This window comes from Cnephaeus nilssonii, assembly GCF_951640355.1.
Source record: "Cnephaeus nilssonii genome assembly, chromosome: 4".
Taxonomy (NCBI): Eukaryota; Metazoa; Chordata; class Mammalia; order Chiroptera; family Vespertilionidae; genus Cnephaeus; species Cnephaeus nilssonii.
Window position 1 is genome coordinate 16809881 of NC_137075.1, and position 18022 is coordinate 16827902.

The 18022-nt window shown below is 39.6% G+C and overlaps 1 protein-coding gene across 1 annotated transcript in view; it reads left to right on the plus strand.

Annotated features, from left to right (window-relative positions):
* CDC123 (cell division cycle 123) overlaps window positions 1-18022 on the plus strand; it is a 71472-nt gene that overhangs the window by 15441 nt on the left and 38009 nt on the right. Inside the window, exon 5 of the mRNA XM_079769586.1 lies at window positions 16822-16917. Coding sequence (XP_079625712.1) covers window positions 16822-16917 — 96 coding nt within the window. The remainder of the gene's footprint in view (window positions 1-16821; window positions 16918-18022) is intronic.

An 18022-nucleotide genomic window follows, 5' to 3' on the forward strand; every position in this document is an offset into this window, starting at 1 on the left:
TTCTCAGGATTGCTGTGGCTATTCGGGGTCTTTTTTTATTCCAGATGAATTTTTGGAGAGTTCTTTCAAGGTCTGTGAAATATGCCGTTGGTATTTTAATGGGGAGTGCATTGAATCTATAGATTGCTTTGGGTAGTATGGACATTTTAATGATGTTGATTCTACCAATCCATGAACATGGTATGTTCTTCCATCTGTTTACGTCTTCCTCTATCTCTTTTTTCAGTGTCCTGTAGTTTTCCGTGTATAGGTCTTTTACCTCCTTAGTTAAGTTTATTCCTAGGTATCTTAATTTTTTTGGTGCGATGGTAAATGGGATTGCCTTTTTAGTCTCTCTGTCTGTAAGTTCACTATTGGTGTATAGAAAGGCCATAGATTTCTTGGCGTTAATTTTGTATCCTGCTACATTGCCGAATTCATTTATTAAGTCTATTAGTTTTTTGACGGAGTCTTTCGGATTTTTTATGTACAATATCATGTCGTCTGCAAATAAAGACAGCTTTACTTGTTCTTTTCCAATCTGGATGCCTTTTATTTCTTCTTCTTGTCTAATTGCAATGGCTAATACTTCCAGTACTATGTCAAACAGGAGTGGTGAGAGTGGGCATCCCTGTCTTGTTCCTGTTCTTAGGGGAAATGTCTTTAGTTTTTGTCCATTGAGTATGATGTTTGCTGTGGGTTTATCATATATAGCTTTTATTATGTTGAGGTATGAGCCATCTATTCCCACCTTGTTGAGAGCTTTTATCAAGAAAGGGTGTTGGATTTTGTCAAATGCTTTTTCTGCATCAATTGATATGACTATGTGATTTTTATCTTTCAATTTGTTTATGTGATGTATCACGTTTATTGATTTGCGGATATTGTACCATCCTTGCATTCCTGGGATAAATCCTACTTGGTCATGGTGTATGATCTTTCTGATGTACTGCTGGAGCCGATTTGCTAGAATTTTGTTGAGGATTTTGGCATCTATGTTCATGAGGGATATTGGTCTGTAATTCTCTTTCATTGTGTTGTCTTTATCTGGTTTTGGTATTAGGGTGATGCTGGCTTCATAGAAGGAGCTTGGAAGTGTTCCTTCCACTTGAATTTTTTGGAATAGTCTGAGGAGGATAGGTTTTAGTTCTTCCTTGAATGTTTGGTAAAACTCTCCTGTGAAGCCATCAGGCCCCGGGCTTTTGTTTGCCGGAAGCTTTTTGATGACTGCTTCAATTTCGTCCATAGTTATTGGCCTATTGAGCTGTTTAGATTCTTCTTGATTGATTTTTGGAAGGTTATATTTTTCTAGGAATATGTCCATTTCCTCCAGATTGTCCAGTTTGTTGGAATAGAGTTGTTCGTAGTATTTTGTAACAATCCTTTGTATCTCAGCAGGGTCTGTTGTTATTTCACCTCTTTCATTTCTGATTTTGTTTATTTGGGTCCTCTCTCTTTGCTTCTTGGTGAGCCTGGCTAGAGGTCCATCAATCTTGTTTATCCTTTCGAAGAACCAGCTCTTGGTTTTGTTGATCTTATGTATTGTTTCTTTGGTCTCTATGTCATTTATCTCCGCTCTGATCTTTGTTATTTCCTTCCTTCTGGTTACACTGGGCTTTTCTTGCTGCTCTTTTTCTAGCTCTTTGAGTTGTAGGGTTAAGTAATTTATTACCATTGTTTCTTGTTTTTTGCAATAGGCCTGTAGAGCTATGAACTTCCCTCTCAAGACTGCTTTCGCTGTGTCCCATAGATTTTGGATTGTTGTGTTTTCATTGTCATTTGTTGCCATGATGTTTTTTATTTCTTCCTTGATCTCTCTGGTGACCCAGTCCTTGTTTAATAGCATGCTGTTTAGTCTCCATGTGTTTGATTTCTTTGGATTGTATTTATTGTAGTTGATTTCCAGTTTTATGCCACTGTGATCTGAGAAGATGCTTGATATAATTTCTATCTTCTTGAATTTGAAGAGACTTTGCCTGTGACCCAGCATATGGTCTATCTTTGAAAATGACCCATGTGCACTTGAGAAGAATGTATATTCTGTGGCTTTGGGGTGAAATGTTCTGAAGATGTCAATTAATTCCATCTGGTCTAGTGAGTCATTTAGGATTGCTGTTTCTTTGCTGATTTTTTGTTTAGAGGATTTGTCCAGTGGTGATAGTGGGGTATTAAAGTCTCCTACTATGATTGTGTTGCTATTAATCTCTCCCTTGATATCCTCCAGGAGTTTTTTTTATGTATTTGGGTGCTCCTATATTGGGAGCGTATATGTTTACCAGAATTATTTCTTCTTGTTGGATTTCTCCCTTTAGTATTATGAAGTGGCCTTCCTTATCTCTTGTTATGGCATTTACTTTGAGGTCTATTTTGTCAGATATAAGTATTGCTACCCCAGCTTTTTTTTTCATTTCCATTTGCCTGAAAGATATTTTTCCATCCCTTCACTTTCAATCTGTGTGAGTCTCTTGTTCTGAGGTGGGTCTCTTGTAGACAGCATATATATGGGTCGTGTTTTTTTATCCATTCAGCTACTCGATGTCTTTTGATTGGAGCATTTAGTCCGTTTACATTTAAAGTTATTACTGAAAGGTATTTGTTTGCAGTCATATCTATTTTTGTGTCTGTATTCCTTCTTACCTGTTTATTTCTTCTTTTTACAGTATTCCCTTTAGCAATTCTTGCATTGATGGTTTGGTGGTGATAAACTCCCTGAGGCTTTTTTTGTCTGCAAAGCTCCTGATTTCCCCTTCAATTTTGATTGATAGTCTTGCTGGATATAGTATTCTTGGATTCAGTCCTTTGCTTTGCAACACTTTGTATACCTCCTTCCATTCACTTCTAGCTTGTTGTGTTTCTGATGAGTAATCATTTGACAATCTGATGGGTGTTCCTTTGTAGGTAACTCTCTGTCTCTCTCTTGCCGCCTTTAGGATTCTCTCTTTATCATTTATATTTGCCATTGAAATTATGACATGTCTTGGTGTGGGTCTTTTGGGGTTGATCCTGCTTGGGACTCTCTTTACTTGCGTAACTTTTATCTTTCCCATATCCGGGAAGTTTTCTGTCATTATTTCTTCAAATAGATTTTCTAATCCCTGCTGCTCTTCTTGTCCTTCTGGCAGCCCTATTATACGCATGTTACTTCGTTTCATGTTGTCCCGAAGTTCCCTTAGGCTTTCCTCCTGCTTTTTAATTTTTTTCTCCAATTGCTGTTCAGCTTGAGCTTGTTTCTGTACCTGATCTTCTAACTCACTAATTCGGTCCTCTGCTTCTTGTAATCTACTGTTGAAACTTTCCATGGTGTTTTTGATTGTAGCTATATCACTTTTCATTTCTTCCTGATTCTTGCATAAGTTGTTGATTTTCTCATCCATCTGATGTATAAATTCCATGACCATTACTCTGAACTCCTTTTCGGTCATGTTGCAAGCTTCATTTTCACTAATTTCCTTTCTTGGCGACTCCACATTTTCTTTCCTCTGTGAGTTATTTCGTTTCCCCATTCTGGCTATTACCAGAAAGCTCAAGCTTCTGTTTGCGTGGACCTGGGCCGTGTGCTGTGGGGACTTCGCTCCACCCTAGTTTCACTGAAGTGCACTGACACTAGGACGTGTGGCTGTCTTTGGTTGGTGGGAACCAGACTTGCCCAGGATCAGTGTCCCCAGTGTTCTGTGTGGTCTCGTGTGCACATTTAGAATCAGGGGCCCTGTCTGCACCACACTGTTGGTATGTGCCGAGAATGAGATCCTTAGCATGTGCCAGGAGTCAGAGTTTCCCTGTGTCTGCACCAAGACTCGAGTGTCAAAGTCTCTGTTGCCTTGTGCGGTTTCTCGTTGAGAATCAGGGTCCCTGTGTGTGCACGCACCAACAATTGGGGTCACTGGCTCTTAGTGTGAATGCGCTGTGAGTCAGGGATCCCAGGCAGCTGTGTCCGGCGTGCCAAATTCCCTGAAGTGGGGCTGCGTCCTGTGTGTGCTCTCTCTACTGAGCCAAACCGGCTAGAGCGCACATTCTTAAGAACCTGAAGGTGAGCCGGCTCAGTGCACTCTCCCAAAGTCCCAGCAGGGGGGCGGAGTCCGTCCTGCGCGCCAAATTCCCCAAAGGGAAGCCCCTCTTAAGAATCTCCGAAGGGGGAGCTGTGACCCGCGAGCCAAATTCCCCGAAGGGGAGCCCTCTGTGCGCACTGACAGATTTCCCCGACGGGGAGCTGCTTCTGTCCCGTGCGCGAGCGCGCGCCAAATTCCCTAAGAGGGAGCGCGTCCCTGCGCAAAGCTCGGCAGCTTGGGCCAGGGGTGGGTCTATCAGTTACTATGGCGCTGTCTGTGCGCGCGCCCGTGAGCAGCTTGGGGGAGGGGCGGGTCTATCAGTTACTCTGGTGCTATCAGCGCCTGCGAGGAGGGGGATAGGCTCTTTGACTCACGGAAATCTGCCGGGAAGTCTGGATTCTTGTTGTTTGTCTGAAGCTGTGATAGCAGTTCTCTGTCCCCAGTGGCTGCAGGGTCCTGGTTTGTGTTAGAAGCCAGGATCCGAGTCTCAGGCAGCTCTGTTTCCCAAGATGGCGTGGTCTCTGCGTCCGCACCAACCGCCGAGAAGTGTCCGCTTTGTGCGCGGGGCTCCGCCGTCTAGGGCTGCCCTGTTCGGGAGCCCCTTGGAAGACCTGCAGAATCTAACTGACCCTATCTCATACACACACACACACACCACACACATCTACACTCTCCTCTATGGGTTCCTCACTCACACTCTCTCTCTCCCTACCTTCCTGCCGGTCGCCATCTTTTCTCCTCAAGTCCTTGAAACACTCTTTACAGGCAAACATGGCCTGCCCTTTCCCCCCCCCTTTGATTACAAAGGAAATATTTTACGTTCATAATTGATGCTTTGACTTGTTTCTCTTAAGCTCTGAAAGAAGGAATCAAGTCTAGATCTATGGGAGCTAAATTAAAGTGAAAATCTATATTCGCTTACTCACATATTGAAATGTCATAAAACATTATAATTTCTTTTAAGTGAGAGTAGAGGACTTTATGACATTAATCTGTAGCTTGTGTAAAAATGTAAAAGTTGATTAAGCTTATAATTTTTCAGAGTAAGAGTATTATTGTCAAATGTAACAAAATATTTTTTAAATTGATTTTAGAGACAGAGGAAGAAGTTGTGGAGAGAGAGAGAGAGAAGGGGAGAGGAGAGGAGAAGAGAGGAGAGGAGAGGAGAGGAGAGGAGAGGAGAGAGAGAGAGAGAGAGAGAGAGAGAGAGAGAGAGAGAGAGAGAAGCATCAATTTGTTGTTTCACTTATCTATGTATTCTTGTATGTGCCCTGACCATGGATGGAACCCACAACCTTCATGTACTAGTATTGGGACAATGCTGTAACCAAATTAGCTACCTGGTCAGAGCCTAATACATATATACTAGAGGCCCAGTGCACACAAAATTGTGCACGAGTAGCTCGCTTCCGCTTCCCCCAGCTGGCTGCCCCGCCCATCGCTGCCCATTGCCACTCATAGCTCGCTGCCCCGCCCTCTGCTGCTCGTAGCCCTCTGCCGCTCATAGCCCTCTGCCGCTCGAAGCTATCCGCTGCTAGTAGCTTGCTGCCCTGCCCACTGCGAGAGTCACTACTCGTTTGGTCGTGATGGTGTTACGGCATGATGGCCACGGGCATTTTATATAAGAGATACTTAAAATTTTTTTATTGGTAAAAGTATTACATATGTCCCCTTTTTCCCTCCATTGACCACTTCTAACCCACCCCCACTCCCCAGCTCAGGCCTTCACCACCCTATTGTCTGTGTACATGTGTTATGTATATATGCGTTAAAGATTCTTTGGTTGATCTCTTCCTACCCACCCACTGTCCCCCCGCCTTCCCTCTGAGATTCCGCAGTATGTTCTAAGTTTCTGGATCTCTTTTGATCATCAGTTTATTTTGTTCATTATATTGCACATATGAGTGAGATCATGTGATACGTGTTTTTCTCTGACTGGTTTATTTCACTTAGCATAATACTCTCCAGGTCCCTCCATTCTGTCTCAAATGGTAGGAGAACCTTCTTTTTTACTGTTGCATAGTATTCCATAGTGTAGATGTACCACAGCTTTTTTGTCCACACATCTACTGATGGGCACTTGGGCTGTTTCAAGATATTAGCTATTGTAAATTATGCTGCTATAAACATAGGGGTACATACATTCTTTCTGATTGATGTTTCAGGTCTCTTAGGATGTAAGTGGGATCACTGGGTCAAATAGCAGTTCCATATTTAATTTTTTGAGGAAACTCCATACTATTTACCATAATGGCTGCACCAGTCTGCATTTCCACCAGCAGTGTACTAGGGTTCCCTTTTCTCCACATCTTCACCAGCCCTTGTCATTTGTTGATTTGTTAATGGTAGCTATTCTTTTTTTTTTCTTCTTCTTTTTGATGGTAGCTATTCTGACAGGTGTGAGGTGATGATACCTCATTGTTTTAATTTGCATCTCTCTGATGATCAGTGACTGCGCATTTTCTCATGTCTCTTGGCTTTCTGTGTGTCCTCTTTGGAGAAGTGTCTATTTAGGTCCTTTGCCCATTTTTAAATTGGATTGTCTGTCTTCCTTTTGTTATATGAGTTCCTTATATATTTTGGATATTAACCCTTTATCAGATATATAATTGCCAAATGTGTTCTCCCATACAGTGGGCTCCCTGTTCATTTTGATGATGGTTTCTTTTGCTGTGCAGAAGCTTTTTATTTTGATGTAGTCCCATTTGTTTATTTTCTCCTTAGTTTCTTTTGCCCTAGGAGACATATCTGTAAACATATTTCTACGAGAGATGTTTGAGATTTTGCTGCCTATGGTTTCTTCTAAAATTTTTATGGTTTCACAACTTACATTTAAGTTTTTTATCCATTTTGAGTTTATTCTTGTGTATGATGTAATTTGGTGGTCTAGTTTCATGTTTTTTGCAATTTTCCCAGCATCATTTATTGAAGAGACTGTCTTGACTCCATTGTATGCTCTTGCCTCCTTTGTCAAATATTAATTGAGTGTAATGGCTTGGTTCAATTTCTGGGGTCTCTGTTCTCTTCCATTGATCTTTATACCTGTTCTTCTGCCAGTACAAGGCTGTTTTGATTACGGTGGCTTTGTAGTATAACTTCAAATCTGGTAGTGTGATCCCTCCAACTTTGTTCTTCTTTCTCAAGATTGCTGGGCTATTTGGGGTCTTTTTGGTTCCATATAAATTTTTGGAGTATTTGTTCTAGCACGCCCCCAACTGCAGATTGAGCCCACAACCCAGGCACGTGCCCCTGACCGGAATCGAACCCAGGACCATTCAGTCCGCAGGCTGACGCTCTATCCGCTGAGCCAAACCAGCTAGGGCAATTTTTCTTGTTTTTTGAGTTAGACCTGTAGTGCTATGAGCTTCCCTCTCAGTACTGGTTTTGTTGTTGTGTGTTCATTTTCCTTTGTTTTCAGGAAGTTTTTGATTTCTATCTTCATCTCATTGATAACACATTCATTGTTTAATAACATGCTATTTAGCCTCCATGTGTTTAAATGTTTTTGAGTGTTTTTACTGTAGTTTATTTCTAATTTCATTCTATTGTGATCTGATATGTTTTATGATTTTCAATCTTCTTGAATTTGTAGATACTTGTTTTGTGTCCTAACATGTGGTCTGTCTTTGGGAATGACCCATGTGCACTTGAGAAGAATGTGTATTCTGCAGCTTTGGAGTGAAATGTTCTATAAATGTCAATTAAATCCAGCTGGATTCAGTGTGTCATATATAGTTAGTATTTCCTTGTTAATTTTTTGTCTTGAAGATCTATCCAGTGAAGTCAGCGGGGTGTTAAAGTCCCCTACTATGACTGTATTATTGTCAATCTCTCCCTTAAAGTCCTCTAGAAGTTTTAAAAATATATTTAGGTGCTCCCATATTGGGTGTATATATGTTTGCCAGAGTTATATCCTCTTGTTGGATCGATCCCTTTAGTATTATGTAGTGTCTTTTGTTGCCTCTTGTTATGGCCTCCATTTTGAAGTCTATTTTGTCAGCTATGAGTATTGCTACCCCAGCTTTTTTTTTCATTTCCATTAACATGGAAAATTTTTTTCTATCCCTTCACTCTCATCGTGTGTTAGTCTTTTGTTCTGAGGTGGGTCTCTTGTAGACAGCATATATTTGGTTCATGTTTTATTATCCATTCAACTACTCTGTGTCTTTTGATTGGAGCATTTAATCCATTTACATTTAAGGTTATTATTGATAGGTACTTATTTATTGCCATCTTAATCCTTATTTTCCCTCTCTCTGTTTCTTCTAATTACAGCAGATCCCTTAGCATTTCTTTTAGTGCTGGTTGGTTGGTGATAAACTCCTTTATCCTTTTTTTGGTCTGGGAAGCTCTTTATTTCACCATCTAATTTGAGTGATAGCCTTCAGCAGGTTAGGGAAATTTTCTGCCATTATTTCTTCAACCTTGTTCTCTATCCCTTGCTCACTTTCTTCTCCTTATGAGACACCTATCATGTGAATATTGTTACTCTTCATATTGTTCCACACCTCCCTTAAGCTGTCCTCCTGTTTTTTAATTGTTTTTTCTTTTTTGTTCTCTGTTTGTATGATTTTTTTCTACCCTATCAAATACTTCACTGATTGATTCTTGGCCTCCCCTAATCTGCTGTATATTCCTTCCACTGTATTCTTTATTAGTGCTATGTCATTCTTCATAGATACTATATCTTTTCTCATGCTGTTTAGTATCTTTGCCATCATTATTCTGAACTCTGTGTTGGATAAATTTCTTATTTTCATTTCATTAGCTCCTCTTCTGGAGAATTCTCTTGTTCTTTCACTTGAGGGTTACTTTTTTCTATAATATATTTTTAATGAAAGTATATTTAGCTCTGCCTGCATGGCTCTGTGGTTAAGGGTCCACCTATGAACCAGGAGGTTATGGTTTGGTTCCTGGTCATGGCACATGACAGGTTGCAGGTTCAATCCCCAATGTGGGGTTCGTGGGAGACGACCTATCAATGATTCCCTGTTATCATTGATTTTTCTATCTCTTACTCCCTCTCCCTTTCTTTTTGAAATCAATTTTTAAAAACTGTATTTACAGGAATGAGTGAAGTAAAAAATGTATCTCTGAAAATATGAATCAAACTTCTCATGTCTTGAGATAATAGAGAGGATTTTATGAAATACCCTAAAAATAAATGTAAAGGCACAATAAAGAAAACTAGTTTTAGGGGGGAGAGTGTGTTATATAATTTTAAATAAGATACTTTTGTTTAATGAAAGAAATATTATTTCTAGCATCCAAGAAAAAAATAGAGATGCCTAAAGTGCTATATTCCCTTAGTTATAAAGACCCTGCCAACATATTCATAAAGGAAAAGTTTTTGTGTGTTCTTTTTTTTAATTTACTGATTTTATGGAGAGAGAGAGGTAAAGGGAAAAATATCAATTTATTGTTCTCCTTATTTAAGTATTCATTGGTTGATTCTTGTATGTGCCATGACTGGGCATTGAACCTACAACTTTGGTGAATCAGAATGATTCTCTAACCAACTGAGCTACTCGGCCAGGGCCAGAAAGAGAAAGATTGTATGTTTTGTTTAACTCTGGATATCATACAGGTCAATTTTTATTAAAATTCTATTCAGTATAGTGTACTTGTTAGTTATGTACCATATCCATGGCACTTGATTTGATTCCTGCTACCATCCTATATAATAAAAGCCTAATATACAAATTGACTGAATGGCAGAATGACCGGTTGCTATGAAGCGCACTGAGCACCAGAGGGTAGATGCTCAACACAGGAGCTGCGCCCTGGTGGTCAGTGCGCTCCCACAGAGGGAGCGCCACTCAGCCAGAAGCTGGGCTCATGGCTGGCAAGCGCAGCAGCGGTGGAGGGAGCCTCTCCCACCTCAGAGGCAGCAGTAAGGAGCAGCGAGCCGAGCAGTAAGGAGCAGTGAGCAGGGGGGCGGTAAGGAGTGAGGGGTCCCAGACTGCAAGCGGATGTCTGCCTAAACCGGCAGGCAGACATCTCCCAAGGGATCCCAGACTGCAAAAAGGTGCAGGCCGGGCTGAGGGACCCTTCCCCTTCCTCCTCCCCTCCCCCCCCCAAGTGCACGAATTTTCGTCATCGGGCCTCTAGTGGAGGTTGTAAACCTATAAACCAGCGGGGAAAGATGCCCCAGTTTAGGTGAAGTTGACAAAATACTGTCAGACAAAGAGAACAATTAGAATTGAGGGGCTCTAGAGGTATGTAAAGGGAGAAGTAACATTTGATCTGGCCCCTAAAAGTGGTAACAATTATCAGTATCAACTCATGTTTTTAGATACATGTGTGCATATGTCTTTTTACCAAACTCTTCACTAAGTTCTAGAACTAATAATATATGATATCATGGTAACAATGAACATATCTAGTGCCCTGATCTTGGTTTCTATATGCCATTCTCCATGAAAAGGAATCAAAGCTCCCTGTAGAAACTCAAGACTGAGGGTAGGAAAGTAAAGATGAGCATGTAGCAATTTGTAGTCAGAAAGTAAAGAGGTATGAGGCTCTGAAGGAGACAAGGAAGACTACCAGCCTGCAAAAGAGACTACTTTTGTTCTTGATGAAGTGTGCGACATTGTAAAAGAGGTTATAGAAAGTGCCATCGGTGGCAATGCCTATCAGGACAGCAAAGTGAATCAGTGGACCACAAATGTAGTAGAACAAATTTTTTTAAATGTATTTTTATTGATTCCAGAGAAAAAGGGAAGAGAGAGAGAGAAACATCAATGATGAGGGAGAATCATTGATCGGCTGCCTCCTGCACACCCTCCACTGGGGATTGAGCCTGCAACCTGGGCATGTGCCCTAGACTGGAATCGAACCTGGGAACCTTCAGTCCGTAGGCTAACGCTCTAGCCACAGAGTCAAACCGGTTAGGGCAAAAGTAGAACAAATTTTAAACCAACTCACCAAGCTGGGAAAACGATTTAAATACATTGAGACCGTGTAATTAAGCAAAAGAATGGAGCAGGATTACACATAGCCAGTTCTTGCTCTGGGACAGCTTTACTGATGGGAGCTGCACCATGTGATGGGAGAGCAAGACTGTCATCAGCACCTTTGGATTGTCCATCTGACCTCATCATCCACCCAAGCTCTTTCTCCCTTTGTCTCAACATTTCTTCTATCTTCTAACCACCAGCCGTGAATTCAGTGAACACCTTCCTCATTTTCTTTTTTTTTTGTGCCGCTCTCAAAATGTAGAGAAAAACACACACAAATGACTACACTGTTCTATAATCAGCACACGCTCAGTCAGAGGAATTCTTTACCTTAGGCAGTCAGAAGCCAGAGTTGTCTTAACTCTGAATACCTCTGTCCAATGATGTTAAAAACTCAAATCTGCTAGTGTGAGAAAGGATAGTTGCATATTCTTAAGTTATTGCACCAAAATTACTTATTAGTTTCAAAAGGAAAAACAGTAACTTTCCAGTGGAGAGACCTGGCAGCCGAGTACTGCAGGTGAACCTTGTCAGGATGGACAGACCTACATTGCTTGCTTTCGGATACAATGCACATCACCTGCCAAAACCTGAATCCAATCACGAGGAGACATCACAAATCCATCATTTTGGAAATTCCACACAATAACTGCCCTATAAGCTTAAAAAGTGTCAAGGTCATGAAAAATGAAGAACAGAGAGAAAAACTATTATAGATTAAAGGAGATTAAAGAGACATGATGACTAAAGACAATGCACAATTCTAGACTGGATCCTGGGTCAGAAAAAAATGTTTTCTTTTGCTGTAAAAGACATTTTTAGGACAATGGGCACATTTTGAATGAGATTGTCAGTAAGAAAAAGGTACTTCGCAGTGTTAGCTCCCTGATTTTGACAATTTTGCTAGGTTATGTAAAAGAGTGTTATTTTTAGGAAATATGTACTGAAGTATTTTGGAGTAAATGGGCATCATGACTTCAACTTACTTTAAAAGAGTATAGAGAAAAAAGTGTGTCTTATGTATAGATACAAATAAATACACAACGCCTACATAGTTATATATTGAGAAGGAGTTGAGGGGAGAATGATAAAGCAAATGTGATAAAATGCCTGGGTGAAGAGGCATTTTGTTTCTCTTTTAATGCTTCTAAAAGTCTGAAATTGTTTTAAAATAAAAAATTAATTGAAAAAGTGATTGGGTTTCACTGGGTGAACTAGATGTTGGGCAGGGAAGACATTCATGACAGAAGAACACTCTTAGGGGTATGTGAGCCAAGATCCAAAGTGGGAAAATACAAGGTCTTGGTGAATGGTAATTGTCCATTAGTGTAGATACAATTACATTGAGCCCAACTGGCGTGGCTTAGTGGTTGATCATCCACCTATGAATCAGGAGGTCTCGGTTCAATTCTGGTCACTGCATATGCCCAGGTTGCAGGCTCGATCCTCATTGGGGGGGCATGCAGGAGGCAGCCAATCAATGACTCTCTCATCATTGATGTTTCTATCTCTCCCTCTCTGAAATCAATAAATACTTAAACACACACACACACACACACACACACACACACACACACAAACATAGAATTAAAAATAGGGTGGGGGAGAAGATAGGTAAATATCAAAAGCACAGTAGTGAATTTCCAAGCTAAAAGTATGTCATATGACAGCAGTTATGTTAAAATTTTGAAATGTTATATTTTATGGACAGGCACATGTTTCGTAAGTATAAAATAATGACTACAGAAGAATATGCCCAATTACTAATGATGGTTGCCTTTGGGGAGAGGGAAAGATTAGGGAGGAGAACAAGGAGGTAAAAAGCTTCATTTGTATTGTACTGTTTTTTTTCCCTTAAAAATTTAAAGGTCTGGATCAAATTATTGAATATTTGCCAGATTGCTGAGTGTGTTAATATTTTTTGTATATTGAAAACATTTTATGGTTTAAAAAAATTTTTTTAAAGAAATACCCTTTCTGAATGGGTGTGGTACAGGGGTGTGCTGGTGGATAAAGTTGGAAAGTTGGTGAGCCCAGATCACAGAAAACCCATGGATGTGATTAAAGTATGGATTTTATCCCACTTATAATGGAACCTTTTCCAAGACAACTGAGTGATATGCAAACTTAAAATCGACTGGGGCTATGAGCTTAAAAGATTCCTGTTAGTTAAATCAGTTGTAAGATAATGTCCAGAAAAAGGTAGAAGCATGACTTCCCTATAGATATAAAATTCTTTAATACACTTTGTGGTTTAATTTAACTCATGAGGGAGTCAGACAGTTATAACTGATTCAAAGAGAACCCAAAAGCCCTGGCCTGGTGGCTTAGTTGGTTAGAACATCATTCTGATACACCAAGGTTTTGGGTTTGATCCTTATCAGAGCACATATAAGAATCAACCAATGAATGCATAAATAAGTGGAACAAAGTGATGTTTCTCTCTTTTTGTCTGTCTCTCTCTGTCTCCCTTCCTCCCTCTCCCTAAAATCCTACCTAATAATAGACAAATATGCAAATTGACCGTACCTTCGCTATGCCCATGATTGGCCAGGAGGCGCAGGGGGGGCGGGACTCGGGGTGGCCGGGTGGCCGATTGGGCCGGCGGGATGCTGAGCTTGCATCGCCGGCAGCAGTGCGAGCTCAGCGTCTGCGCCATGGCTGTGCTGCGGCACAGAAGGGGCCTCTGGGGCAGCAAGCTCACGTCCCGCCGCGGACCATCAAAAGCGGGGGAGCTGGGTGCCTGTCCGCTCCAGCACCAGGCCTTTCAGAAGCCTCCGCTGCGCCGGAGGCTTCTGAAAGGCCTGGTGCACCAGCGGACAAGAACCCAGCTCCCCCGTGATCGAAAGCGAAAGCATGTAGGTGACCCTACACGTGCATGATTTAATCATGCACTGGGCCTCTAGTCAGTAAATAAAAATTAAGCCCTGGCCAGGTAGCTCAGTTGGTTAGAGCATTGTCCTGATACCCCCAAGGTTGCAGGTTTGATCCCCAGTCAGGGCACATACAAAAGTCAACCAATGAATGCATAAAAATTAGTGGAACAACAACAGATCAATGTTTCTCTCTCTTTCCCTCCCTCCCTATTTCCCTTCCTTCCTTCCTTCCTCCTTCCCTCCCTCCCGCCCTCCTGCCCTCCCTCTTTCCTAACTTTCTTCTGTCTTTCTGGGGAAAAAAAAAAAATCCCTGGCTAGGTGGCTCAGTTAGAGCATCATCCTGTACACCAAAAGGTTGTGGGTTTAATTACTGGTCAGGGCACATACCTAGGTTGTGGGTTGGATCCCCAGTTGGAGCATGTACGGGAGGCAACCGATCAATGTTTCTCTTTCACTTTGATGTTTCTCTCTCCCCCTTCCTTCCTCTCTAAAAAATCAATAAACATATCCTCCAGTGAGGATTTAAAGTAAGAGAGAGAATCCCAAAACAGATATATTTACAGATACATTTACAGATACGGAATGAATATGTAAATGAGGCAGAACTAGTTTTTTCTCAATGATGGGAGGGAAGACAACTGGATTTCTGTTGGTCAGGATTGAATTTTCACATCCATAAGAAATACTTTCCATTGTTACTGCTTACCTACAATTTACCACGTTGTAAAATAGCTAGAAGACTAAGCTAGAATCAGATAACCCAGAAGGGAGTGCTATATGTAGACAATACATAGTCTTCCACTGAAGCACAAATTTTTCTCTACAATGCATAAACTTTTTATAATTTAAGCTGATTTTACGGTTCTTGTAGCAGTGTTTCTTAAAATTGAATAATTTGAAGATTTAGGGAATCAATCACCTCTTTTAAAATGTAATACATAAATTTAAGGCAGTCCTTATATATTAAGTTTAATGGGGTAGGAAAATTAAATTTTGTTGTCTTTGAAGATTGAATCTCTTCAGATTGTAAATTTTGTGTAACTATGCCATTTGTTGAAATTATTGCTAATGTAGGTAAGTGTTTTTGTGAATAGAGCTCCTCGGAAGCCAAGTCAGCAAATTCAGGGGTTTATAAGGAAATTATTGGCTTAGCATAAATGGTAATTTCTTTTAATGGGGAAAGGCAAATGGAAAATTAAGGACTCAAGGCTGTTACTCATTTTTAAAGCCTCTCACTAGAGTTTAATTTTACGTATCTAACCTGAAAGAGTAAAACAGAAGATATAGTAGCAGGCTGTCAAATAACTAAAAGATGCTGCTTACTAGTCTAGAGGTCATGATCATCAGTAGCAAAAAACAAAAAAAAAAAGTTTGTCTGACCTGCCCTTGATCTCTGGTTTTTCTCACAGCCTACTGCTTAAAGCTACTTTCTAGTTATATATTTCCACTTTTTAAAACTTGCATTGTTTGGCCTGTTTCCCAGATTCTTGTCACAGTTTTCTCTCTGTCATAACTGGGTTAGATCTTGGAGATGAATATAATCCAACTAGATGCCCAATGCATGAAATTCGTGCAAGAGTAGGCCTTCCTTTCCCTGGCTGCCGGCACTGGCTTCCCTCTGGCACCCGGGTCCTGGGCTTCGTCTGGAAGGACAAGGACGTCAGGTCTAGTTAGCATATTATGCTTTTATTATTGTAGATGACTTTTCAGCCTTTTTCATCTCAGGGTGCACATAAACTTAATTACTAAAATCCTGTGGCACACCAAAAATATTGTTTTTGCCGATCTGACCAAAATAATTAAGTATAATTTTGATTAATTCACACCAGATGGCTATTGTGTTGACTGTTGTATTTTTAAATTTGATAGTCTGAGGGAAAAGAGGTCAATGCCCCTGATTAAATAGTCAGGTATTGCTGTTTTAAAAATTGTTGCAGCACATCAGTGTGCCTCATGCAGTATGCGCAGCACACTGGTTGAAAATCACTGGTATAAGCCATTTGATTTATTTTGCAGTGTGTAGTTTAGCTATTTTTAGACCTGTTTTAACTTTTTCCCCTCTATGGAAGAACTTGTTATTACTGGATTTTTCAGAATTTGAAGCTGCCCAGTAGATGGCAGCATATATTAAGGGATACCTGTGACTTTGTTTAGTATCTGTTAATATATTTGTGTTCTGTCTCTCCTGCAGGCTCCGCTTCACAACTCTCATTCCCCTTTTCTGTACTTTGTTTTTGTGTGTTCCTTTCATAGTGACATAGGCTTGAGGCAAAGCATATTAATCGCATTTAAGTTCCTTCACAACAGTAGTTCTATTTACTTCCTGGCTGAAATGACACTTAGAATTTTTGGTTTCTTACTTATATAAGATACGGATTTTCAAATCAACCAAAAAAGAAAGAACACTTTAATTTCACCAAGATTCTGTTTCTGAGGTTCGTTTATATTAAAACTTGTCAGGAAATAGTAGTGTTTAAATATAGTTTTATCACATAATTTATTCTCATTCTCATGAAACCTTTTATGGGATTTATCCAAGAATCTGTTCCTGCAAATGAAAAGGCGTCTGGACCTTTAAATGTCAGGAGTTATTTCTGAGAATTGGACTATATGTACAGGTGATACTCCGTCTATCTCTTTTCACTTAATAAATACTGGTTTTATGTAGGTGTTAAAGAACCATTCATTTCCTTCCTCAAATCCCCAGGTGCCTTGTGACATCTGTCTCTTTAGTTTATGGGTTTTATTTGTTTTGGAAAGTGACATTCGGGCACATTTCCCTTTTTTGGCAAATGTTATTTGATCATGGATTCTGTTTAACTGAGTTCAGAATTCTGATAGTGATTTGTATTCTGAATTACTCTTTAACACCCTAAATAGTTTACCTTGAGACTTTGATCATGTTTTATATATTTACTGTGATGATATTGACTTGCCCAAATAATTTCTTTTTCTCTTTAGGCACCGGAATTTCCTGAGTTCACCACGACAGTCCAAGAAGCTATCAATTCCCTGGGGGGCAGTGTATTTCCTAAGCTTAACTGGAGTGCCCCAAGGGTAGGCCACATCAGTAAATCTTTCGTTGTTTGAGTATTCTTTGCCTTGCTGTTCATTTCACTTTATGTCCCCACAGAAGGGCTCATTACATTCCTAATTCTAGGGAAAATGCCATGGAATTTATTTTTATTTTCCCTTGTTATTTTATTTTCCTGATTTTTTAGTACACTTTCCTGGCTCTGTAAAGTACTGTACATTTTGCCAAAAGACAGTTTCAATCTCTTGTGCTGCTGATCATGCTAGAAATATGAGGAAATCTATGTTATGTCCTTTTCAAAACTTCAGCTGTTCAGTTTAACAAAGATTTTTCTCTATTGAAAAGGAATAAAATTTAAATGTCACAGGATCTAGAAATAGAGCAGTTTGAGAAATCAACTGATACCTTCTTACGTTGTTTTATTATTTTAACATTTCATCAACAAGATTTTTTTTAAGTTAAGATCTGTGGAAAATTTACTATTTTTTTCTAATCCAATAGAAAACAGTTTTATGACAGCAAAGGTCATTGAAAGAAGTCAAAGACTTCTTTGCATTTTCAGAAATCATCTCATGCTTATCTTTATTCTAAAATGAATGAGATTTATTTAATCTAATGTTTATTTTCACTTATTGAAGTTAATAACATGTATACATTGTTTAAATTTTCAAAAGCCCTGGATGCTTTCTTCAAAAATCAGCAGGTCCTGACATGCTTTGCTTCACCATTTCCTATTCCTCAGAGGCTTTCAAATATTTTAGTATATTCTTTTGTTATTTTCTCCTACTTCTTTATTCATCAATGTTGTTTATTTATTATTGACTTTCTACTCTAGAACAGAAAGATTCAACTTTTATTTCCTATTCTTCTATTCTCATCATAGCAATATCATACTTTTGATCAGATTAGTGTTTAGTGTTTCTGATATTATGATTATGCAAATACTATGTACAAACCTGATATATACTATATTATAGTTACTTATATGTTCTTATTCAACATTTTGTTTTCCCTGGAATTAATAATTGTCTTGTTTATTTAGTTGCATGGTTTTCAGTGTATATACTATTGTTTTAGTGGAGTCAAATCTCTGTGTTCAATATACATCTTTAATCACAAGTTCTTCAT